The following is a 24,122-nucleotide window of genomic DNA, read 5'->3' as shown; positions in this document are numbered from 1 at the left end:
ACTGATATTTTGAGACAGGTCCCCCTAGAGAGTCCACATATTTTTCATAAAAATTGCATGGTACCGAAAATCCCGGTACTGGTTTTTGTTCAGTACCGGTATTACGGTACCAAAAATAGGTCGGAATTCCCGGGATTTTCGGTACCGGTATTACCGGTACCACAACCCTAGTACCCGGGTACCCACGTTGGCCTGTTAAAGGTGTCTTTTTGTTGGACACATAACAGTTAAAAAGTAAATTAACAATTCTACAAAAAATCATGAATACGCACAAGACTTTTGCACATTACATTTGAATGAGTTTTGAAATATTGAGTTTTTTTATAGATTTACGTAGGTTTAATGGGTTACACCACTGTAGATCTCGAAAAAATAGGCATATTTCAGGAAAACTAGGCGCAATAAAGAGGTGAATCAAGATATTACCAAATGAGATTTATAATACTAGTTATGAAGTATAAAACTAATTTTTTTTCGAGTAAAGGCTTTTGCCGTAGACGCCTCTTTTTAGAAAGTGTCCACTGCAAGAAAGCTATCTCCCGTAATTTTTATCCCAGAGATTAAAACTAAACTTCTTTCAATTCCTTATAACAATAGCAAGCGATGTGCGCAGGATTTTTTCGATATTTTGTTTTTTCGCGAAATGGTGCACTTTGTAGTAAAAAAACACAGAAAATGTCTTAAAAATGGATACAAAATTGTTGATTAAAAAAAAACAATAAATAAAAGCTGGGACGTCGCTGGAAAAATCAATTCTGAATATGCTGTAAAAATTTCAAAACTATCAAAAATCGTTTGTTCGAGTTATGTTTCCGGCAAGCTAAAAAAATGTTGTTGTCCAATGCGCTCGGGGTATACATAAGAGGCGTTATGGCAGAATTGAAAATTTAAACATTTACTAATGATTGTTGCCTGTGGTTGTTTGGTATATCATTTTCAAGACCCCAAAGCACATTTTAGACCAATAAACCAAAAATTGTACTTTTTAAAATTCTATCGTGGTGTAACCCCTTAACTGAAATCCTGGCCAAGTCTCCTCATGTTCCCCTATTCCAAACGTCACGCACTCATAATTTAGTATGCCCTGAAACCCTTCTCGATTTTTGCGTTAGCAACTTCAAAGAGCTGATTGGAAATGGTAAAGGGGTTCTCGTATGCAACTCAAAAATGTTATTCAAGACTAAAGTGTGTGTGTAATCCATTTTGCCTTCCCGTTTTGGTCCAAGTTACTCCTCTGTACATTGCTGAATTATTATACCTTAGGTTATACTAATAAGACCAAGGCTTACAAATTTTAATTTTCGTTAGTCGAATGTTTATTTATATTATCTATTCGTATTCAAGATTTTGAGATAATGTAAGACTGTCGTTTACTGCAATTCTGCGTGGTCCACCACGATTCAAGATATTTTAGAATATATGTTTGTATTATTACCAACTCTGACATATTAACATATGAGCTCATACATTTTTTTTCATTCTTTTCATTTCCGATGCCAGCGGCCCATTTAAGCCGTTTTCGAACACCCGGATTCAAAGAAGGTAATAACGTGTGGAAATGATACCTTTTTATACGTAATTTGATGTAGTTATTAGATGTTATGTAGTAGGGATGATTAAACCCTTGGTGTAATTCGATGTAGAGGACTGATGAGCTAGCCACAAAAATGAACATACACCTTGGGAACCAATTATCTGCAATGCTTGAAATATCTGCAAAATGTCATCGAAAGTTTAATTCCTATTTGCTTTTTTCACATTATTATTATCCACTGTTGGCAATGTGGGAATAAAACCTGTAGTTCTAGTATATTTGGTTATTGTAAACATGTAATGTGTTAGAACCACAAATATGCAAGCCCTTGAACAACTTTGGTATGTACAATTAAAATTTGCAATGACACCGCTGTTTTGGGGCCATGGATACACTACCTAAACTTTTTTGTAGATGTCGTTTTTAGGTGACATATCTATTTTATCATCCCAAAATGGTTTATGGGATGCTCAAATGTAATGCAAAATCTCCTGCATTCTGATGCGGATCTTGAGCTTCTTTTCGGACATAGTTTGAAACTGATTTATACCGCGTAAGACAATTACAGGGCTGATGAAGCGATCCGACTGACATTTGCTATCTAGATTTTCGTATTCCTTATGAAGTAATGAAATTATTTTACATAGGGTGATGAGCCTATTTTCACCATACTAAGCAAGGCGCCTCACTAATTCGGTAATTTCTTGCCTTACAATCAATGGAATGCGTACCGCTTTGCTTCGTTGTTAAGAACCAATATTATAACACAAATGCGTTGAAAACAGAAATTCTCGTGTTTGAGCACAATAAAAACTCGAATCGAGTGCCTCTATTGTTGCGCTACCATTTGACTCAATGCGTTGAACAAAGATGGCAGACACTGCTCCAACCAACGGCTCATCACCCTAAATCGGAATATTGGAATAGTTAGTACTAAGATTTGCACGACATTGAACACAAGATCTAATGCTGGGGAGACGTGACCAAGAATTTCTGCGGAGAGTTGACCAAGTGGCAATAAGTTGAAGAAACCTACAAAATTTCTGATACTTATTATTCTATGGTACCGTAAATCGGAGTGACATTGATCACTTTTCGAAGTAATCATTATATATTTTGCGGCGCAACACATTATTTTCAAGTTTAATATTTTTAAATCATGTACTGCAGTATGAAGAACAAAATTGGATTATTCTACCTGAAATTGTCCGCTTACTATTTTTTCAAAAATCATTATAATTTGAAATCCGTTTTCGTATTCCGAGGAGACTTCGATAACCTGTATGTTCACCCACATTAAATTTTTGATGCAAATGTTTTTCATTTAAATGTTCATTTAAACTAATTCTGAAAACATACTCATTGCTAAATAGATGTTGATTGGTGTTATATAATATATTTCAATATACTGAAAAATTCTAGTGAACGAAATTTGTATAATTCGATTTCAATTTGAGTAAAAGTATCTGAAAATTTATTCAACCGGCAAATTCAACGGCACTGAGTATTAAAAAAATATTGCGATTTTAAGCTTGAAAAAATTTGAAATAATTGCGAGCTAGTTTCACAATTTTTTTTTTTTAATATAAGTAAGCTCTTAAAAATAAATTTGGCACATACGACTTTGAAGAAAAATGAAAACTCGATTGGAATTTACTATTCTGGCTAAAATCTATGATTTATTAGTTGTATAGAAAATTGACACTTTACGATGCTTCGCCAAAATAAGGAAAAGTAAAATTTTGTATTTTTGTACATTTTGTACTCAAAAATCGAACAATGTACTCAAAAAGCATAACAAATCACTACTTTATAAGTTTAGAGTAAAGCTCATTTCAAATGGGAATGATTAAGTAGATTATTCTAGCTCAATAAGTAATCTACGAAAAAAGTTTCGAGTGATCAGTCACCCCGGTTTACGTAGGTACCGTTATTGTTAATCACGCCACAAAAAGATCCCACCTTAAATACCAGTCTATATTTTTATTGTACTAGTAAACGAAATTAGCTTATATGGCTTTGGTCCTCAACCGATTGACCTTAAGTATTTTGCACATACTTTTTTGGGCGGGAGATTGCGTCAGGGGGCTCCGAATAAAATTTATAAAATTAATTGGTTTTCTAAACAGTCTAATGACTAATCATTACTATGCTATTCCATAGGCAGTGAATTTTAGTTAATACTTGTTTCGTTCAGTAAAATGATTCTGCACAATAACTCACATAATTTCAACCCATTAACCTTTGAACTACATGTTACGGAAAATCAATTGATGGTCGGCTTCATTCCTATTGGATTAGCCAGTTAAGCGCTTTTGGCAAACTTCCATTCAAACTGCCCTTGCTAGTTTGCTGGCTGTCGACTCAGCTCATTTGATTCACAAGTGCATGTTTTCAAGTTCTTCTGTTGTTGTGCAAGGGCTTCCCACTTTTTGTCGCTACAGCAGTCCGGTAATCACATCGAAACCGTCGCATGAATAGGTCGCCTGGCCGCGGTTCAGTAAAGATACAGACAAAAGCAGTGGTTTGGCTTCACTCCCTACGGTTGTAGCACCTCTTGTGCGCAATATACAATGTATTGCAGATTTGGCTGCACTTGTAAGGGATTTGACGCACACTGTTTTGCCATATGGCGTGAAATCAATCGATTTTTCAATGTGGGATTTACATGTTTTGTGGAATGCCGGATGTATACCGTCACCGTTAGTATTACTATGTGTATTATTTAGACGTCGAAACATCTCTTCGTAAATCAAAACTTGATTTTGGTCTAGCTATGATAACGTATTATAAAACATAAACCAGGATGAGCATTTTGATATCCACGCAGGTTGATGCTCCGCATTTCTATAAACACCCGTTTTCTCATTAACCTAAACATATTTTTAGAGCAGCGGAATTGAGAAGTATTTTGAAATTCCTTCTACATATTTCCGACTGCTTCATTACCGACACATTTCTGAAAGTCATTCACACTTCTATAATCCTAACCGCTTCGCTTCCCGTTCCATTCGACCATTAAGTACAACCGGTCGAGGCCATACTTATCGAAGAAGGGATTAAGATTGAGGCTGAGCAAATAGAAGAAATAATATACACTCCACAATTAGTTTCCGGTACCACCCATCGTAATCCTTTTCCACTTTAGTAGCGCGAGGTAAATAAGACCCCCTCTTTCGGGCACTCACATCAGAAACGTAAAAATGTGCTGTATGTTTTGAGCTTTCGAATATTAGATCGTTTCAATATAATTCATGTGGAGTATATGGACAATTATTTCGAGAGTAGAAAAAATTTTAACTTCAAATTTCCTAAAAATAGTAAAAATGGCATTTTTTTAAACATGCTAGGAAACCAAGATAAAATTGCAAATAAATAGTCTGCTTTACCACGGATTGGTTTTTCGAACGAATGTAAATGGAATGCATTAAACAACCATTTCATTTCCTCTTCTCATTGGGAATGCGCATATCACATTCATTCTAAAAAGCAATCTCATGTGAATGTCTTAGGAACGACCAGAAGATTTAATGTAGCAAACTACACAAGTTGAGTTTTGTTGTTCTGTATCAACGATTCACTGGTAATTAAATACTGGGATCGGAACATACTTCAGCATAAAACCTTCACGAGAACGTGTGTGTTCAAGCGAGACGACAAAAATGCGCATCCATCCGTTTGGTTATATTATTATGTATCAGTTTAAAAAGGAGTGACCACGTCAGGCTTTGAAATCTTCCCATATTAGGATTGCTAAGCATACACGTATGTAAATAGTGGCAAGCAAAGGGTTCAAATAAACTCGTTTTCTTTTGATTCTCCCATTTCGTTTGATTTTGGTTCAACTTTACCTTTCTCCAGGCAAATCACATAACTGTGACATGGACTGGGCATTGCTCTAGACGATGACCCTGTCTCCGTTAACTGTTTATGAAGTTAATATGGAAGCCATAAATAACTGCGGGGTAAATTCACACTAAACCATTAGAAAATTTCGTAATGTGCCATATCTGGGATGAACGTGACATTTTGACCTAAACGTTACTGGACCTACCGCACTCTAATTAGCTATTCATAATAAGAGTCAGTAGAGTAGAGATTTCAAGATATTCGTGTAGTTTGAGCTCTGTTGAGTTGTGCTTCCCTTCGTCGATAGCGGATAGATAAACATTTTTTCCATATATCTACGAAGAAATGAATGATGTAGATTACTTGGCTTCTTGTTATGTTATATGTTTGACCTATTTTCTTCTTGATACATGGCGTCGTTCTTGTGGTATCTTGAACCAAATTATATTCAAGAAGTTTAAAAGCGGTTTTAGAGGGGTTGGTTTCGAGTTTTTTAATAAATTCGAAAAGTTATTTTCTCATTTGGAAAAACAAACAATTAAAGCAATACAAAGTAGGGGCTGGCTTAAAGGCGCGAAGGTAGTTTCAGATTGAGATAAGATTACGAGATTTTCAATGTTTTTGTCTGTCACTTCTAGATTTTTACATGTTAGTCCCATAGGTCTGCTCATGTACCTCAATAACAACATTTAAAACAGGTTCTTACTGCTAAAACCAAATACCTTTGCATAATTATGTGAGTGAAATGTAACAAGATGTGGTAACAGGTGGTAACTTTCACCAGAGAACTTCAGGGATTACACCTTTGTATAATTTTAAAAAATAGTTTTTTATTGTTCTAATCTGCCTGAAAATTATATACCCACAATAGAAGGCAACAATAATATATTAAACAAATGTTCATATTTTCAATTATGCCACAAACCCTCGTGTAGTGACGAAACTATCTAAATATTTGTGTAATTTATATCCAAAAACTATAAGACACGAAAAACTTGATTTTTGAGGTTTAAACAATTTGGTGGTAATAATATCACAAAGTTTAAAATCGAAAGAACACAATTTCACTACCCATCATAATAAATAAGTACTTCAGAACAAAACAGAACCTTGACGACGATAAATTCGCTATTACTCAAAGCAATATCCCCTTCCAGGTAACTAAAATGTTAACAGCTGCCAACCGAAAGTCATTTGTTGTAGGAAGTTCCCTTCGTGCAGTTTCCTCATTGATGCTCAAGCAATAATAGCTATTTTGCCTGCTGCCAGTTGTTCTTATTATGATTCTACGGCTGATGCGTTATACCCATTGAAGATGTGTACCTATAGGCAATATACACATGGAGTAAATAAACAGAGAATGCAAACACAAACAAGCAAATAGCTACTAATAGGAAGGATGATGGTATGGATATCCCCATATCTACCATTCGTTGAATGCATCGCAATGGATGTGATTTCCGCTTGGATGTAGTATTTATAAATCGATTGTTGTTGATTGGGATTTCAATTAAACTTAATAGATCGAAATTAGAGCCTCGTAGCAGTTCTTTCCCTTGCACGCCGTCAACTATTGACAGAACTGTTTGGTGGGATAACTTATAGAAGTGTAATACAAATATAACAGTCATTACTTTTTCGGTTTTCACAATTTTTGCAAGGATATAATAAATATGCCTCGAAGATTCGTATAAATAATTCAATCAAAGATGAAGGTTTATTATATCAAGGGAACTAGGGAACGTTTCGGAAAGCATACAAAGAGTATATAAATAAAATTAGAATTTACGTTTCAAATTCATCTCATCAGTAATAGATCCTTCTAGGCTCCGGGCCTAGGGAGCGAAACGCCTGGCATTATGCAATATTAATTCCAAAAGGAAAAATTGGATTAAACCAATTTGCGCATTAAGGTTGGACAGAGAATGGGGGGAAATCGAAAACGAAAAAAGCAGTTTTTTCCACACCGTGTGTTAGATCTTCATAAAAATCAATCAGCTTATGTAGAATGTTGTTACAGTACTGCTGAGGATCTAAAACACGGTATGGAAAAAACTGCTTTTTTCGCTTTCGATTTTTGCTACTTCTCAGTTCAACCTTAAGGGCACAAAACATAAATCAAGATTTATTTTTTGTTTCGAGTTCATCTCGTCAGTAACTAGCACCATCTGGGTGTCTAGTTAGACGATGTTTCTAAACTAGTACCCAAATTAGCACTAAGTTAGGTTTTGTGTCCCTAATGCGCAAATTGGTTTAATCCAATTTTCCCTTTTAAGCAATAATATTGCATAATGCCAGGCGTTTGGTTCCCTAGCTATAAGACAAAAGTTCGTTTACGCTTTCTCGTCACCAAACCAGATCTTATGCAGTTACTTCCCGGAGCATCACTCGGGACAAGTCATTTGCTTTTGACATTCACATATGTCGTGTGAATTGTTTGCAATTTTTTGTGTCTAACTAGTAGCACCTATAAACTTACAAAGGTGGTCTCAAGCATTAATTAGCATTAACCCTCCAGAAGTCGCTCAAATGGCTCACTGAACCAGCACCAGCAGCTGCTCTAAGACGAATTCGCTAGATTTTCAGAGCAGCGTGCACTCAGTGCACTAGCGCGACTGCCGTAAGGTTAAGCATCCACCACTCGCGCGATCATGAATCGATCACTCTTTACCCTCGGTCCCAGCAGCTTAGGCTCACGAATTCATTTGAACCACTCAAAAAATGACGCTCATATTCACCAGATAACACGTTCCGTGGCAACATGACCGGGAACTCTGGTGATATGAGGTAACTCACTCACTGTCAGAATGTGAACGGCACACCGAAAACCAAATATCAGAATGACGGTCCGCATGACCATCCAAGAACGCACGCGAATATGTCATTGGTCACTCAGTTACAACATCGAATTTATACACGCGAAGTTACATGCACGCGAGCACATATGAAAAACATGTTAACATACGAACGCTTAAGCCCTTCGCGATCAAAAACGCTCACCTATGCCCGCGATCGTGCAAATTTTGTAACACCCCGGTAATAAGATGAATGTTTTAGGACTTACGAAGTTTCGAACGTTGCCTCAAACGCGAGCCTACAAACGTCCGTGATCGCGCGATCATGAATCGGTGACATCCGGAAATCACTACACTCCATCCTAACAACTTAGGTCCATAGATTCAGTAAGACCAATCAAAAAATAAAGCTCATATCCGCTACACAACACGTTCTATGGCGCAATAACGGAGAAATCTAGTGATATGGAAGATTTCACTTTCTTCTAGCATGTGAACCGTACACCGATTATTCAGTATTAGATTGACGGTCCGCGCGCGATCATCTATGAACATACGCGAATATGCGAAAGGCACATTAACATACCAACGCTCGTGTCCTTCGTGATGATTCACGCGATCGCGAAGTCCCTACGCCCGCACATATGTGAACCGTACAATGAATATCGGAGTAAGAATCACGGCCCGCTGCAATTGGCCTTAAGCGGTGGTTTAGTGGTGACATTTTCCGTCTCGTCTGCAATTGTAGTATGTGATTCTGACGGGAAGCCCTTCCGAGAACCTAGCTCTACAGCTCTAGTAGGACAACTCTCCCAAAATACTATTATCGATGCAAATTTGAGTATTTTTTAAAATGAGGGTGGAATACCAATATTTTCGATTGATTGGGGCAATCGAATTTGATTCTATCTTAACTACATAGAAGGCCATAATTTGAAGTATACTCGAGGAAAAATCGTTATCACGATATTGTTTTAATCTCAATAACTGATTTTAAAATATTAGTTTTTGGAATTACAAGTACTTCTTTTGAATAATAGAACCCAGAGTTTTACTGTTTTAGAAGAAAATATACGTTTTCAAGAACTCTGAAAGTCATCGGCAGCGCACATTAACAAAAAATTAAAACTACAAAAGTTGTACTACATACTTTGTTTTTCATAAATAACCTCTTATCTAAATGTTTAAATTACTTCTACGATGTATAATATGAGAGAGAGAGTCTCGCGCTGTTAAAAATCTTGAAAATGTAAATAAATTTAAATAGTGGAAAGGATGGTTCTACTTTCACCAACAAGGAAATTTCCTTCCAACCTTTGAATTTCTTGTAAAATAGATAGTACCATTTCATTAAAAAATTATCTAATTTTGTTTTCTACAATTTCAACGAAAGCAGTGTAATATGTTTATTTTTAGGACTTGCTAAAATTAGAACAATCCTTGCTACTATTTTAACGAAGAAAAGCCTTACAAAGTACAAAAACTACCAAAAAGTTTTTTTTCTTTTTATCACTTTTCTTCAAGGTGCCACATTCTTTTACGATGCGGGTTGAAATTAATTTAACCGGTTGCATTATTATGGAAGTGTAGAACCGAAAACGAAAAGTTCAGTAAAACCAACAGGGAAGAGGAAATGGTTATTTCCAACCGCGATGACAGTCAACTAAATGATGTTATTTATGATGCTTTTGCTACTGCTGTTGGGGCAAGCTTCCAATTTTATTTTTCTCTCACTGCACGATCTAACATGGCACTGAACTTGTTCATTGGTATGCGTTTTTTCAGTGACATTGTCCATGCTCTGACTTCAATAGTTCGACAGGATCACAATTCATAATTAGGGGAAGGAGGGAAACGGTGGAAAAGCAGAAACCATGAAACACTCGAAATAAAATTAACAGAACCGTCTTATTCTCTCGCATTTCATGATTTTTTTATTCTTTACACGTTTTGCTATATTTTGGCCAATCGATGACTATCTTTTTTTAATGGATATGTGTTTGTTTTATTATAGCTAGAGTAAATTTGCAATGAAAAACATTATTTTTATTTTTTTGAGTTACCAAGTTCTTTCGTTTTTCTACAAGTAGTTGCGCTAAAATAGTACCAAAATCAAAAGGAAAACATGCTTTTGAAGTGAACATAGAAATCGTAATTTCGGAAATGAAAATCATTAGAAAGTTAAACATTTAAACTGTTGTTAAAAATTGTGTTTTTATCCAATGATCATAAAATTTTGAATATGTATCATTCAGTACATGAGAAGTCAAGGAAAAATATCAATAAACAAAATATAACTTTTTGAAATATTGTCCTCCAGCCGCCAGTTTAAATAACACCAAAAATAAATCGCGCAAAAGTGTGTATCACTGTAACCCCCTCTCCTCCTCTAGTCGTACATCAACCGTAGAAATCTGTGAAGGTTTTGAACACATCACATCTAATAGGGAAACGTTAAAAAATAAAGTATATTTTATAACAACTTACAAAGTCAGTATTCATGTGAATTAATTTTGTTTCCGTAATTTTACTGATTATGTAGAAAAAAGTTACATTTTTTGTCTGGTTTTTATCATATAAATACATTCATTCCTTGCAGGTTAACGATATGCTTGTTGAGCTGTTGGGTATAATAATAATTATCTCCTGCTCCTGCGGTTGCTTCGATCTGCTTTGGTAGTCACCTGGCTAGATTTTTCTTAAAATGTTCTTCCACCAAACAACCGCTATTTATAGTTTCATCAAATTGATTTATCTTTGCTCTATATAGCCAATCCTTTTGAAAGTAAACACACCTAAGGCATTAAAACTATCAGTTATTTAAAGGCCGTCTCGCTCGGCAGTTGAAGTGCACCTCCATACATTAAATCATACACATAACATACACATACTGCTGAATGTATAAATTCCATACGGTCACTTCTGGCGAGAGCCGGGAATGCTCAATACTTCTAGAACAGGCCGTGCACTTTCAATCATTCCAGCAGCACTGTAGAATGACGTAGCCGTTGCATTTGGACAGTATCCACAACGACGGTGGCAATTCACGTGTATACTTCGCTGACGTAAACGCTACCAGCATCAGTATCTAAATAGGAGCTACTGTACAGCACTCCATTCGTCCAATAGCTGTCATTTTAGTATGGCATAGAAGGGAGCAGATGTTGAGCTTGGAAACAAGTGGAGGTGGTTCAAGTGCAAGTGTAGGTGGGTATTTGAACCATGACAGAAATAGACACTCTGACGTTACTGGATCATATCAATGAGGGGAACTGAGAAGATTATTAGATTTTTATGCTTAAAATGTATTGCATCGAATCTTTAAACATTAACCTTTTGCGTTACAAATGCCTTAGTTCTACCGCATTTTATGAGATTTACTTTTGCGGTAATCTCGTTTCGTTAATTTAATTGCATCAGTGGATGACTAGAAACATTGATTACCTTCCCGAATATGACATTGCATGTTTACCAAAATATGACATGTAACTACCTTTCCGACTCTGTCTCCAGAATGTTTAGCAGGCGCATTATGAAATTAATGTACACGCAATTTAATCAGATAGTTTATCTATTAACCGGCATAATATTGTTTCTCTCTCAATAAAATATTCCTAAACATTCACTCAAAATTTGTTGGCAGCTGTAAAAATGCTGCGCTGATGTAGCTTTTGCCTCTGTTCAATCGCCCAACCCATGGTGTCAAAAGAGTACGGAGGCAGTATAATTCAAAAATAAATACCACCCCGCCACAGATACAAACTACTGCCGTATTTTTCCAGCCAGACGAACCGGAAAAAAACGGATGTACACAATTGATTTGTAGAAGCCGATGATAATGGCATGGTTTTCGGGCGGGTTATATACATATATATTCATCGTAACGTTGATGCTTTCTCGTTATTGTGCGCTATATTCTCTTCTTCCGTCCCGAGTCGACTTGAGATGTGGGATTTTGTGCTTCTTTTTTACTGGACGGTATCTCTGACTAAGTACTATCATTGGATCGCACTTCTACAGGTACATAAAAGGTCCCACTGCTCACCGGTGCGAATAACGAACATGAAGTCAGATTGCGCAGGTTTCAATTTTTTGTGGATTTCGTTTTAGTCCATGATGAACCAGCAGCCTTGAGTTGTGATGACGTTATTTTTTATACTGCTCTCGGTAATTACTTTTCAATAGAACATCAAGCTTTCAAAACAGTTTGATCCATTAGCAACAGGAATTGCAAAAATTATTGCTTAGGCATTTTTGGTTCATTGAACACTTTGGATGGTGCATTGAGGCGTACATTTTTCAATGCATCTGGAAATAAGATTTAAAACACCGAAAACAATTGTCAGATTATATACCGTACTGACCAGCATGCCAGTTTAATGCTCTATTGAGAAGTTCGATGTTTTACTTCTCTATTCTCTTCGTCGGGACCTTGAAAACATGTAAACCTTTCAGCAATCTTGGTCGATCAATTTTGCTGTTAGCAAGGGAAACCCTCTGGCCAGAACTTCGGGTACGAATCTTTTTGAATTATTTAATGTGTCTAACAAAGTATCTCGTATATTTGAAATTAATCAGAGTTTTCACTGTACAGATGGCGCTGCGATGTTAATAATTAAGAAAATTTAAGACTTGTGAAGTCTTCTATTCACAGTTAAAATGGGGATCGGCGCTAGGATATTGGTTTATACCAATTGAAATATTGGGTACTATATTCGGTATATCTTTTTGGAATAACGAAATTTGAAAATATCAATCTGGAACTGAATTCCGACCCATGCATGCATCTGGGATTTGACCTTTTGTTCTAGATTTATAAAACTGCATGACGATAACGTTGTTCGAGAATAATGTATTAAGAGTTACTGCATGTCGCTCAAAACTAGTATGGGAGTCTATACTTGATTTCCCATAGTAAGCGCAGAAAAATCAGGTTTAATTATACGGTATACCAAGACATCGTGGAGTTGTAGGGAATGAAATAACTGATGTAAGAAAAGGGTCTTCCATTGATTTTATCTTTTCACCATTTGGTTTATTGCCTATGATCGCAAATTTGTCCCAAAAGGATAGGAAATTCCATAGAAAACGGGACAAATATGCGATCTTGGGCAGTTTAGCTTTGGAATAAAATGTCGAACGATATAGTGCGTGCGGCTTGTAATATTTTGGAAAAGCATTTACGGGTCGTAAATAAATTCAAAAGCAAAATATTTAAGAGGTGTAGGTGCGGGAAAAAAGGAGACAGTATGCAACCATATTTTTATCGAATACTTGTTTCACGTCTTGCGTAGTGCAATATCTAATTTGCAAAAGTTTTGCAAGCAGGGACGATTTTTCCAATTTACATCTGAAAAAAATATTAAAAAATTCATAACATTGATATGGAAATTTAAACAAAAAAAATGATATCGTTCTTTGACATCGGTTATTAAATTGCAAACAATTTAAAAAAAACATGTTTGAATTCGGTTGAAAACTTTTTCGGCAACCCTAGTCACCACAACGACGTTTTTGAAATAACATGATTTCGAGATAATTGCGTTCAAAATTTCAAGTATAAGTCATACCCGTGTAAGGGAGCAAGATGAAAAACACTGTCTCCAGGGGACGGGCATAGCGTAGTTGGTAAATTGATTACCTTGTACGCAGCTCACCTGGGTTCGATTCCCAACCCCACACAGAGGATTAGAAATTTTTCCAAAAGAGATTTCTCTAACTCGAAAAGAGGCGAATCACTCTAAGGTTAAAACCTCTATAATAAAATAAAACGCTGTAACGTTGCTTCTACTGCTTGAATCACTATAAAAATTCGGAATAGCGTTCTTAAGAACTTATACTTTAAGATAAAATAATTAAAAAAACATCAGTTTCTGATCGACCTCAACTTTAATAACTCCTTAAATAGAACATTGTAACTTACCTACTTTTACATGTTATTGCATGCGAAACACAAAAGAAATAATATCCGGTTTGTCTTTTTATACATTTTAAGTGCATCACTTTTACGTTGTCACCATAGGGAATTGCAGAAATTGTGCTAATACATGTATAAACCTTTCCTATAAATGTAGTTTTTATCCGATAAATAGATGACATTCATTAGTATATTTTCTGTGTTCCAAAAAATTCATCCTGCACTGCTTGTCATTGACGTAGTAGCAACATTGATACCGATTTAACACTTTCAGGCCCAATTTTCTAGTTCGTGTAAGATTTGCACACTATTTTTTCTTGAAAACCGCGGGGTCTAGAAACTTCTTTATAAAGATAAGTTCTATCCTCGTAGTGCTACAATCTGTTCAATTTCTACCTTTCAATGCTCAATACAGCTCTCCTAGAATATTTACAATACACCAATTGCGTGGAAAACGTGGTCAAAGATAGTCTGAATTGATAGGTTTCATCAGTTTTCAATAATATTTCAATGTAACGAAGATATTTGAAAAATTGTTTTTATATATGTCGTCAACCTAAACTGTCCCTGGCAGCACTGCTCCATCGGAATCCAATCAGACTAATTGCAATAACTTCAGTTCTAGAGCTGATGATTGTAACTGTTAGTGCTCAAATGAAAGGTAATAGTCATATTTATTAGGCTTACTTGTTTTTGTGAGCAAATCTTGCTTAAATGAAAAGTTATAGCTGTTTAAAAACGTTGTTGTTTATAAACAACATGGGCACGAAGTGGTTAAGTTATAGCTCCATTGATTTTGAGTCGAGAAATCAGTGGAATGGGGAGGCGCGCTAAATAATTGGATGGAAGTGAGAGAATTAACCCTAGGGCGAATTCTGCTTGTAAGATCAAACTTTTGTGGGTGCTACTATAGACACTCAAAAACTATGACAGGTGCTTCGCGTACAACGTAAACAGTTCTATCTGTAATTGAATATAATCTATTGTTTTTGCCTTTCTCATATACAAAGGTTATGAAATCGCTCTAAAAATCGTCAATCTAATCTTTCCCCGGAGAGCCAAATGTCATATGCCATTCGACTCAGTTCGTCGAGATCGGAAAATGTCTGTGTGTATGTGGAAAAAAATGTTGCCTCTGTTTCTCAGAGATGGCTGGACCGATTTGCACAAACTTAGTCTCAAATGAAAGGTACAACCTTCCCATCGGCTACTATTGAATTTTTTGGTGATTGGACTTCTGGTTCCGGAATTACGGGTTGAAGAGTGCGACCACACAGCAAATTCCCATATAAACTGGAATGAAAAATTCTCAAAGGGGGGAGTAAGGGAAAATTTCAAAATCGAATTTGTACTTTGGATGCCAAATGACTTTAAAATGCATGAAACTTTGAGATTTGATGCAATCTCGAAAAAATTTTTTTTGCCGAAGATTAACTTTTTTGACTTTAGCACATTTTCCCCTTTCTCATATAGAATGGTTATGCAATCGCTCTTTATGAGTATGCAGTAAGGGGTTGCTACTTTAAAATTATAAGTTGTTCAAAATTGTTTAACCTTATTGATCCGCCACTGGTTTCAAGCGATGTTTCAGTGTCGACACATAGTATCTCAAAATCGTGGCTGTCGATCCATTGTATATACTATGTGCAAATCGTACTGAATATGTAATATACATTTCCACCATTGTACTGAACATAACCAGATATGGAATCGTAGTTTGGACAAATGAGAAAGGCACAATTGCACCACTAGGTGGATAAAAACAGGTTTTTTTCCCTTTTTTATTAACGACTAAGAGTGAGTCAATTTTCCTTTTTTATGTTTTTAACGACATTCAATTAGCAATTCAGGTGATTCGCATTTCTAATGCCAAAAGATCTTGACTCCTGCAGTAGTAGCTAAAGGGTTAAATCGCCAATAAACTCTAAGTTTGCTCATATGACCCTTTCCACGCTTTTCTAAACTTTCTTCCTTCAACTCCTTGCTCTCCCTTGAGTACTATGGCTCTTTATATTGAAAAGTATTCTTCACTTTTCAGTCCCTTGCTAATTGAATGTCGTTAAAAACATAAAAAATCTAGTAGTCTGTAAGGCCAATGATAAAATTGTACAATGTACATCCAACATTTAACCCATTATAACCCAGCTATGTTAAAACTTTTGGTAATTTATTAAATACTTCGTGAGCCTTCATATTATTCCGAATTAGGTATGGGAAAATAAAATAGCCAGTTTGGAACGTTTTGTTGTGAAAAAACTAACGTATGAAATTTCATACTTTGGGCAGATAGGGTATCAAAAAATTATTACAGAGAAAATTCGGCTCATATCCTTATATTTAGTATAAAATCGAATATCTTCAGCCTTGCGAGAAAATTCATTTAGCGGCTTTTTTGAATGATTTTAACGCTTCTCTCCTCTCTCGTGCCGTTTTGGCTCATGATTGGTTCGTTGCATCAAACCATCTTTCCCTCAAACTTTGTAATTATTTTAAGAAAAAGTACATTTTATTACGAGAATTTACATAAACAATATTCTGGTTAGAACCAGGGATGATTTGCAACGTATTTGTTAGCCTTGAATGCACAAATTCGACGTTAAAATCACCGAGAACGTTGTGAATCTCTTCCGGGTCCTAATGGGGAAATAATTTTGCCTTAGGAAAAAAAGATATCGGTTCGTATGAAATATCATACCTTCAACTACCAGCAGAATTTTCGCAATTGTTTCACCAATTTCTTCCATATTGTCACACTGAGCCACCTCTTTCACACCTCTCATGGCCATTCGTTCTCATTGCGAAAGAAGAATTAGTGATTTAGAAGATAAATTTAATAATATGTGTTGTTCATTTTTTGGTTTGAATTTTGTCCAACTTTGACATTCGAAAACACAAAAAGATTATTGAACATACACATTATAAATTATAGAGTATTAATTAATGTTCACAGAAGACCAGAAGTTCGAATACGCCTTTATTGTATAATAAGTATGATCCAGAAATGTGTTGTTTTGGCGTATGGAATTTCATACGCTGGGTCATAATGGGTTAAATGCTGTATATTCTCGAATTCTGATTTTTGCTGTTTTTCGAACTATGTGTCTTTACTCTGTAGTGAAGTGCATGAAATACCACACATACCACTCTCACGAGATTCATTGTTTAACCACATGACAAATAAAATTTTTATTCTAAATTTTACCACTTAGTACATAAAAAAGAGTTACCCGTACAAAATCTTAACAACATGCAACATTGTTGTCATTTCTTCCAACATTCACAAATATTGATTTTATGCTCCTTCTTGCATTTCGGTGAGTTTTCTTTGTTGCGTCTAACACGCCTTTGCTTGGTGATGCTTAAATAACTGTTAGGGCCGGCATTTTATTTTCCTCCAGACTCAACACACTCACCGCGCTGACCCTGCCCACTCGAATACATTTTTTCAGCGTAGATTAATTTAAACCACCCTCGCTCTCGTGCCCTTTCGCGCAGACGTTGTGAATCTCTTCCGGGTCCTAATGGGGAAATAATTTTGCCTTAGGAAAAAAAGATATCGGTTCGTATGAAATATCATACCTTCAACTACCAGCAGAATTTTCGCAATTGTTTCACCAATTTCTTCCATATTGTCACACTGAGCCACCTCTTTCACACCTCTCATGGCCATTCGTTCTCATTGCGAAAGAAGAATTAGTGATTTAGAAGATAAATTTAATAATATGTGTTGTTCATTTTTTGGTTTGAATTTTGTCCAACTTTGACATTCGAAAACACAAAAAGATTATTGAACATACACATTATAAATTATAGAGTATTAATTAATGTTCACAGAAGACCAGAAGTTCGAATACGCCTTTATTGTATAATAAGTATGATCCAGAAATGTGTTGTTTTGGCGTATGGAATTTCATACGCTGGGTCATAATGGGTTAAATGCTGTATATTCTCGAATTCTGATTTTTGCTGTTTTTCGAACTATGTGTCTTTACTCTGTAGTGAAGTGCATGAAATACCACACATACCACTCTCACGAGATTCATTGTTTAACCACATGACAAATAAAATTTTTATTCTAAATTTTACCACTTAGTACATAAAAAAGAGTTACCCGTACAAAATCTTAACAACATGCAACATTGTTGTCATTTCTTCCAACATTCACAAATATTGATTTTATGCTCCTTCTTGCATTTCGGTGAGTTTTCTTTGTTGCGTCTAACACGCCTTTGCTTGGTGATGCTTAAATAACTGTTAGGGCCGGCATTTTATTTTCCTCCAGACTCAACACACTCACCGCGCTGACCCTGCCCACTCGAATACATTTTTTCAGCGTAGATTAATTTAAACCACCCTCGCTCTCGTGCCCTTTCGCGCACCATTCCAACCCGAATCGTTTCACCCGCAGGTCATTCTATTTCATTCATCTATTCCGCACGATACAATCGACCAAGCTGGATTCGACTGCATATGGCTTGTCGGCGTCGGGCTTTATCCTTATATGGACTTTGTTTTCTCGTGCCGAAGCTGGACTATTTAAACCAGCAGAGAAACTGAAAGAGGGGAGTCCGGAGAAACTCGTGCAATTGAAAACATAAGAGAGGGAGCGAATATGAAGGTCTCTCTAGTGGATGTTCCCAGACTGCAATGCCAACGATGTTATAAAAATAATTTTGGGGAACCACGGCAATTTTCGCCAATGATGATTTCAACGACACAGTAGGGGGTAACATTGAGGAGAAAAAATGCTAATAAAGCACAACTAACGTTGTCCACACTTGTGTCCCGCGTCTACCGATTTCAATGTCAAAAGATGCGATTAATTTACGTCTTGTCTCTGGTTTGATGATCTCTTAGTCAGCACTTTCTTAGAATAGGAATTGCCATAACAGTAGATATTCCGTTGACACATTCCGCAGGTTTGTATGTCAGAGGAAACATTTTTGTATTGTATTTTTTGTTTCATAAACAATAATTAGTAATATCTTTTGGTGTATTTGACACGGCACAATGCGTTAGCATTACTGAGTCGTGTGTCCTATATTTTTCTACAATCTGCACATACAAAATACGACGGGTAAATTTCTGTTACTTTTTGGTATTAGTTCATGCAATTACGCATTACTGTAGTAAACCCCTAATACCGTAAAGACGATAAACGGTGGAATTACGAAGTTTGCACAACCAAACAACTTTTCAACCGGAATTCTGGCAAAAACCAACCGGAATTCCGGCGTTTTCGAGTGGGTAAGTTGGATGGTACAAGTAAAGTTAAAGAAATCGTTACGATGCGTTGTACCGAACTCTCGTCTTGGGTTCCAGATGCCCGGTTCCGATTTAGACCGAGATCCAGATCCCAGATCTGACCCAGTACATGGATACGGACTAGTCCAGTAGCAGGGGAAGAACCCGGATCCAAATTATCTACTTTTCCCATACCAGGTTTTTGTGCAGTCGCTATCATGTTTTTGAAGTCCGTGATAGAAGAAAAAATATTTCAACGAAGCACCCCACCACTAATCCGAGACAGTTTTTCGTTTGACTGGTTGTAACACTGATAGAATATATTCGTAAATCGCTGCGAATTAGAATCGTACAGACAATGTTCATGAAATATACGAATTTTTCGTACATATGATGAATCATTCGTAGTTCTATCGAAACACTTATTTTTTATTACGAGTTTTATAACCACGAAACGACTTTCGTTGTCTTATTACGAATCGGCTTCATTATGCAAACAAATTGTTCGCTGATATATACGAAAGTCTTTATAATACTTACGAGCACCATTCGTCAAACCGTCAACGTCAAAAGAACTTCAATAGATGTAGAATATGGAGTCCCTGTTGCTATACGCCAGATAATTGTTGATCATCACGACGGTATCCGTCTGACTATTTAGTAACCGTATCCGTGTCTGCCGGTTTCAGGAAGATTTCCTCTTTCGCTTCCAGTTGATCCAAAATCCGGAGCGGTTTTGGAAATTTACGCGGTTTTCATTTGCGCGGATTTTTGAATTTACATGGTATTTATTAACAAGGTTTCTATTAACGCGGATTTTGAAATTTACGCGGTTTTCATTTACGTGATTTTCATTTACGCGGCCTGTATCCACCGCATAAAAAAACCTGATTGTATATGCAAATTCGTACTACTTAAGTATTCCATCAATTCATCTGAGCTTCTCACATTAATATCAGGATATTAATTAGGACACTATTTACATGTATGCACGAGACACTCGTCATGGATTTATCATGCATTTTTTGTTGAAAACTACGAAGACGGGGTCAAGAAGCTTTCCAACAGAGAAGTTTGTTTGAATGAAAATACGGTTCGTATAAGGCTTTTAAAACAACTGGCATAATTTTGTTTCGCCAGCTATTCTATTCCCGGCACAGAGAGACCTTGGGCTCTTCTCCATAGTCGCCTCTACTTACGACAGGAGGTTAGTGCATCGATTCTTGGCTGAGACGCCTCAACCCACCGAATATCAAAAGGCATCTAGGCCTCCCGAGATAGATAATAAACTATTCTGCTTTTGGGCTTTGGTCAGGCACTCAACATGTCACAATCTCGCACAAAGTTACTTTATTAACCGTTGTGTGTCCGACGCGGTACCCGGGTACCTTTTTATGTTTCAATTAATTAGATTCCTATGTTTTATCCACAGCTGGAAATTGAAACTTTGTGACATAATAGAACTTAACTAAGTCAAGCTTTTGGGTTAATAATATTGTTGATATAGTAAGGGTGGGAGTGAGGAGGGGCTCCTGATCTTTTTTACTACGTAACAGGCCGACGTGGGTACCCGGGTACCCACAAAACTAAAATGCCCATAACTAAGGTAATATTCAACCGATTTCGATACTTTTGGCCTTTTTAGATTCAGGAACTCATCCACTTTTGGACTTGATAAAAATGAATCGGGTTACTTTATTCGGTTCCCGGGAATCCGGGTTTCCGGAAGCAGGTTCCAGTGCTGGGGTACTATTTGCGAACTTCAATGGAATACTAGCAATATGGGTATCAAAATTCTTGGGATTGCATCAGTAGGCTGAATCTATTGGTTTTGGAACCATTTAGTGTTTTGACCCCGGAACGGACATTCCGGAGCAGGTTCCCGTGGGGCCGTGAGCGGCCATTCCATTCCAATTCCATTTTTCGAAGTGCCATAGGGTCCTGTAACAATTGTAACAATCAAAAACAGACTTCCGAGGCAATTTAAAGAGTTTTGATACTTATATTGCTAGGACATGATTAAAATTTACAAATCATATCCTAGTACTGGAACATTATTCGGGAAAATCCGGATTACCAAAAACCAGATCTATTATTCCCGTTCTGTAGTACAGAATCAAAAAGTGGACGAGTTCCTGACTTCAAAACATCTAAAAGTGTCCAAATCGGTTAACGGAAGCCATAGTTATGAGCATTTCAATTTGTGGGTACCCGGGTACCCACGTTGGCCTGTTAAAGGTGTTTTTTTTTTGTTGGACACATAACTGTTAAGCCATCCCCTTCAACGATCTTAAAATCACACCTGGCGCTGTATCAATTTCTATTGTACAAACCGACATAAAAAGCACTGATTTGTCATGTCCATTTGTCGTATAAAGAAAAGCAGACATATCGTCGCTGTTGTGCTCAGGGATGCCAACGGTACCGATAAACTACATTTTTTTCGGTATATTTACATTTGTACAAGCCGTACAGCCCGCTACAGCGACGCATCACTACAGCTCTTGCCAGAACGGTAGCCAAACTGAGTACATTTTCCCGTACAGCAGTAGAATACATTTTTATTTTGCTGCTGTACTCGGACTGCTCGGTGAGAGTGTGGCGTAGTAAAGTTTGTTCTCTCGCTTTGTACATTTTTCTCTGCATAGTCAAAGGGAGAGGCCCGCACACGAAAGCGTTGATGCCGGCCGTGGCGTAAATGAGCCGCATTCATTGTCGTAAATTGCAACCCGTTTTTTGAATAAAAATATTAAAAAGATTGAAAATATTAAAAAATGTGAAATAAGGAAAGAGAAACTGTACCGCTCGCGTCTGGTGGCTGTACTGGGGACAGTAGTTTTTTGTCATGTTACTGCTTTGCACGCAGGCAGCCGTACAGCGCCGGGCGTCCTGCACTAGCGAATGACAGCAGCATCGAGAGAGAAATGAGAATGTAGGCAGAAAAATTACAGCCGCAGAAAAGGTAGGCATTTTGCATCCTTGTGCTATCTTATGACAAACGCCATTTTGGGGTAAACTAAGTTAGATATGCCACTTACTTGTTTGAAAAATCTCTACAAAGTGGCGTTTTCTGAATTTTGAAATTCTACTTGGTTACTTAGATATAGCGAGAAAAATAATGAGAAATTGTGAAATTGTGAGTTTTTTGCTTCAAATCACTGTATCTAGGGATTTGCTCAAGTTATATTGAAGTTTTAGATGTTTTTATGTGTGAAAATGTCTGAGAAACACAATGGCATAAACATTTTCAAAAGAAAATTACACGAGTTGTGAGAAAAACACAGTTTTAGTTTAAAACTGGAAATAAAGGATATTTGGCAACACTGTAACCAAAAATAACAATTTTTTCTAGATTCCCTGACTCATTTCCTTTAAAATGCATTTCACCGATTGTTTATAGAGCATATGAACGCAAGAATATGAATAAAAGTTAAGAATTGATGAATTTTTTCTATGGAAAATTTTCCATTCACGATTATGACACGTCATACAAATTTTGTCATCAATACACGCCTATGACACGTATGAGTGCGACTTTTGTTTACATTCATAGCAAAAACTCGCAACATAGTCAACCGATCTTCGTAATATTTAAGAGATTAATGCAGAATAGATAGAAGCATCAATTGTCTTCTTTGGATTGTTTATTATAAATGGTATAAACAATCCAAGTTTCAAGATATTCAATCTTGAATCTTTTTCTTGAAATGTGCTAAATGGCGCTTGTCATAAGATAGCACAACAGCGACGATATAGTATAGAAAAGCTCGAAATTAGGTTTAACCATCATCGCATAACAGTAAGTATTTCTGAGGCCAATGATTACGTAATTAAAAAATGCTTTGAAAGCCCGAATTTTAAAAACACGCTAATGAAATTCCAAAACAGAAATGTTGAACAAAGTGCTTGCTGGTGGGAAACAAAATTCGTTATGCACTTGGTGTACATCTCGCTGTTTGTCACTATCCAAAATGTCAGTAAAAATTAATTAAGTGCTGAAAGTCGGCTTCATGAAATTTATGATCACTTCGGTGCTCAGGTTACGAAATTTAGTATCGTTGGATTAAAACGAATTGCCTAAAATTGCCTTTTTTTCTCTTAGAAACGATCGTAACTATTAGCAAGACTCGTCATAGGTCAGGGATGAGCGTTATGTGCAGAAATAGTGCATCGGTTTCGAAATTCCTGACTCGGCTGGCTCATAAAATCCGCTATAGTCTGTTGATACTCCCTTAGTTAAGATTTGCAATCATAATTATAATTGCAACCGGTAATATAAACTTCTCGCGTATACATAATCATTTTCTCACGCAGACATTAAACTCCTTTCTTTGGGGTGCAATCCGACGCTTGGTGTAGCTGCTTGAAGCATAAAATATTACACTGCAGTAAAAAAGTTAGGAAAATCATTGTTGAAATCAAATCTTGTTAAAATAATTAAAATAAACTTGATGAATATAGGTATATATTTAAATATACATAGTTTTTTTTAATGTTTAATTTTTGAGGTATTTAGAGGGCTATCCACGATTAACGTTGGCTTCGCTTGGCTGATATAACATCGTTTGATATTTTAAACTTTCCTCTGGTGCTGTACGTACTCAGTGTGGTTATTTATTTTTCTTCGCATGATTATCAAGTGCGTTTATAATTGAAACATTGGCCGCCACTCTGAATAATTTCACTTTCACTTTCGTTCTCATCCACACTTGAATTAGTTGCACCGTCGTTTCTCGCCATTTCTGTGCTGAATTTGACTGGCAGATGTAGACTGAGTTGGGGT

The 24,122-nt window shown here is 36.4% G+C and overlaps 1 protein-coding gene across 3 annotated transcripts in view; it reads left to right on the top strand.

Moving 5' to 3' along the window:
- Nucleotides 1-24,122, top strand: part of LOC131694006 (tyrosine-protein kinase Abl) — a 117,959-nt gene that overhangs the window by 53,114 nt on the left and 40,723 nt on the right. For 2 of the 3 annotated variants that reach the window (XM_058982342.1, XM_058982344.1), the window contains one exon: nt 1,501-1,542. The exons of the other annotated variant lie outside the window; for it this stretch is intronic. In XM_058982342.1, the coding sequence (XP_058838325.1) occupies nt 1,501-1,542 (42 nt within the window). The remainder of the gene's footprint in view (nt 1-1,500; nt 1,543-24,122) is intronic. 3 annotated transcript variants of the gene reach the window in all.

The sequence above is a fragment of the Topomyia yanbarensis genome, chromosome 3 (assembly GCF_030247195.1).
Source record: "Topomyia yanbarensis strain Yona2022 chromosome 3, ASM3024719v1, whole genome shotgun sequence".
NCBI lineage: Eukaryota > Metazoa > Arthropoda > Insecta > Diptera > Culicidae > Topomyia > Topomyia yanbarensis.
This window is presented reverse-complemented; position numbering and strand designations above follow the sequence as displayed.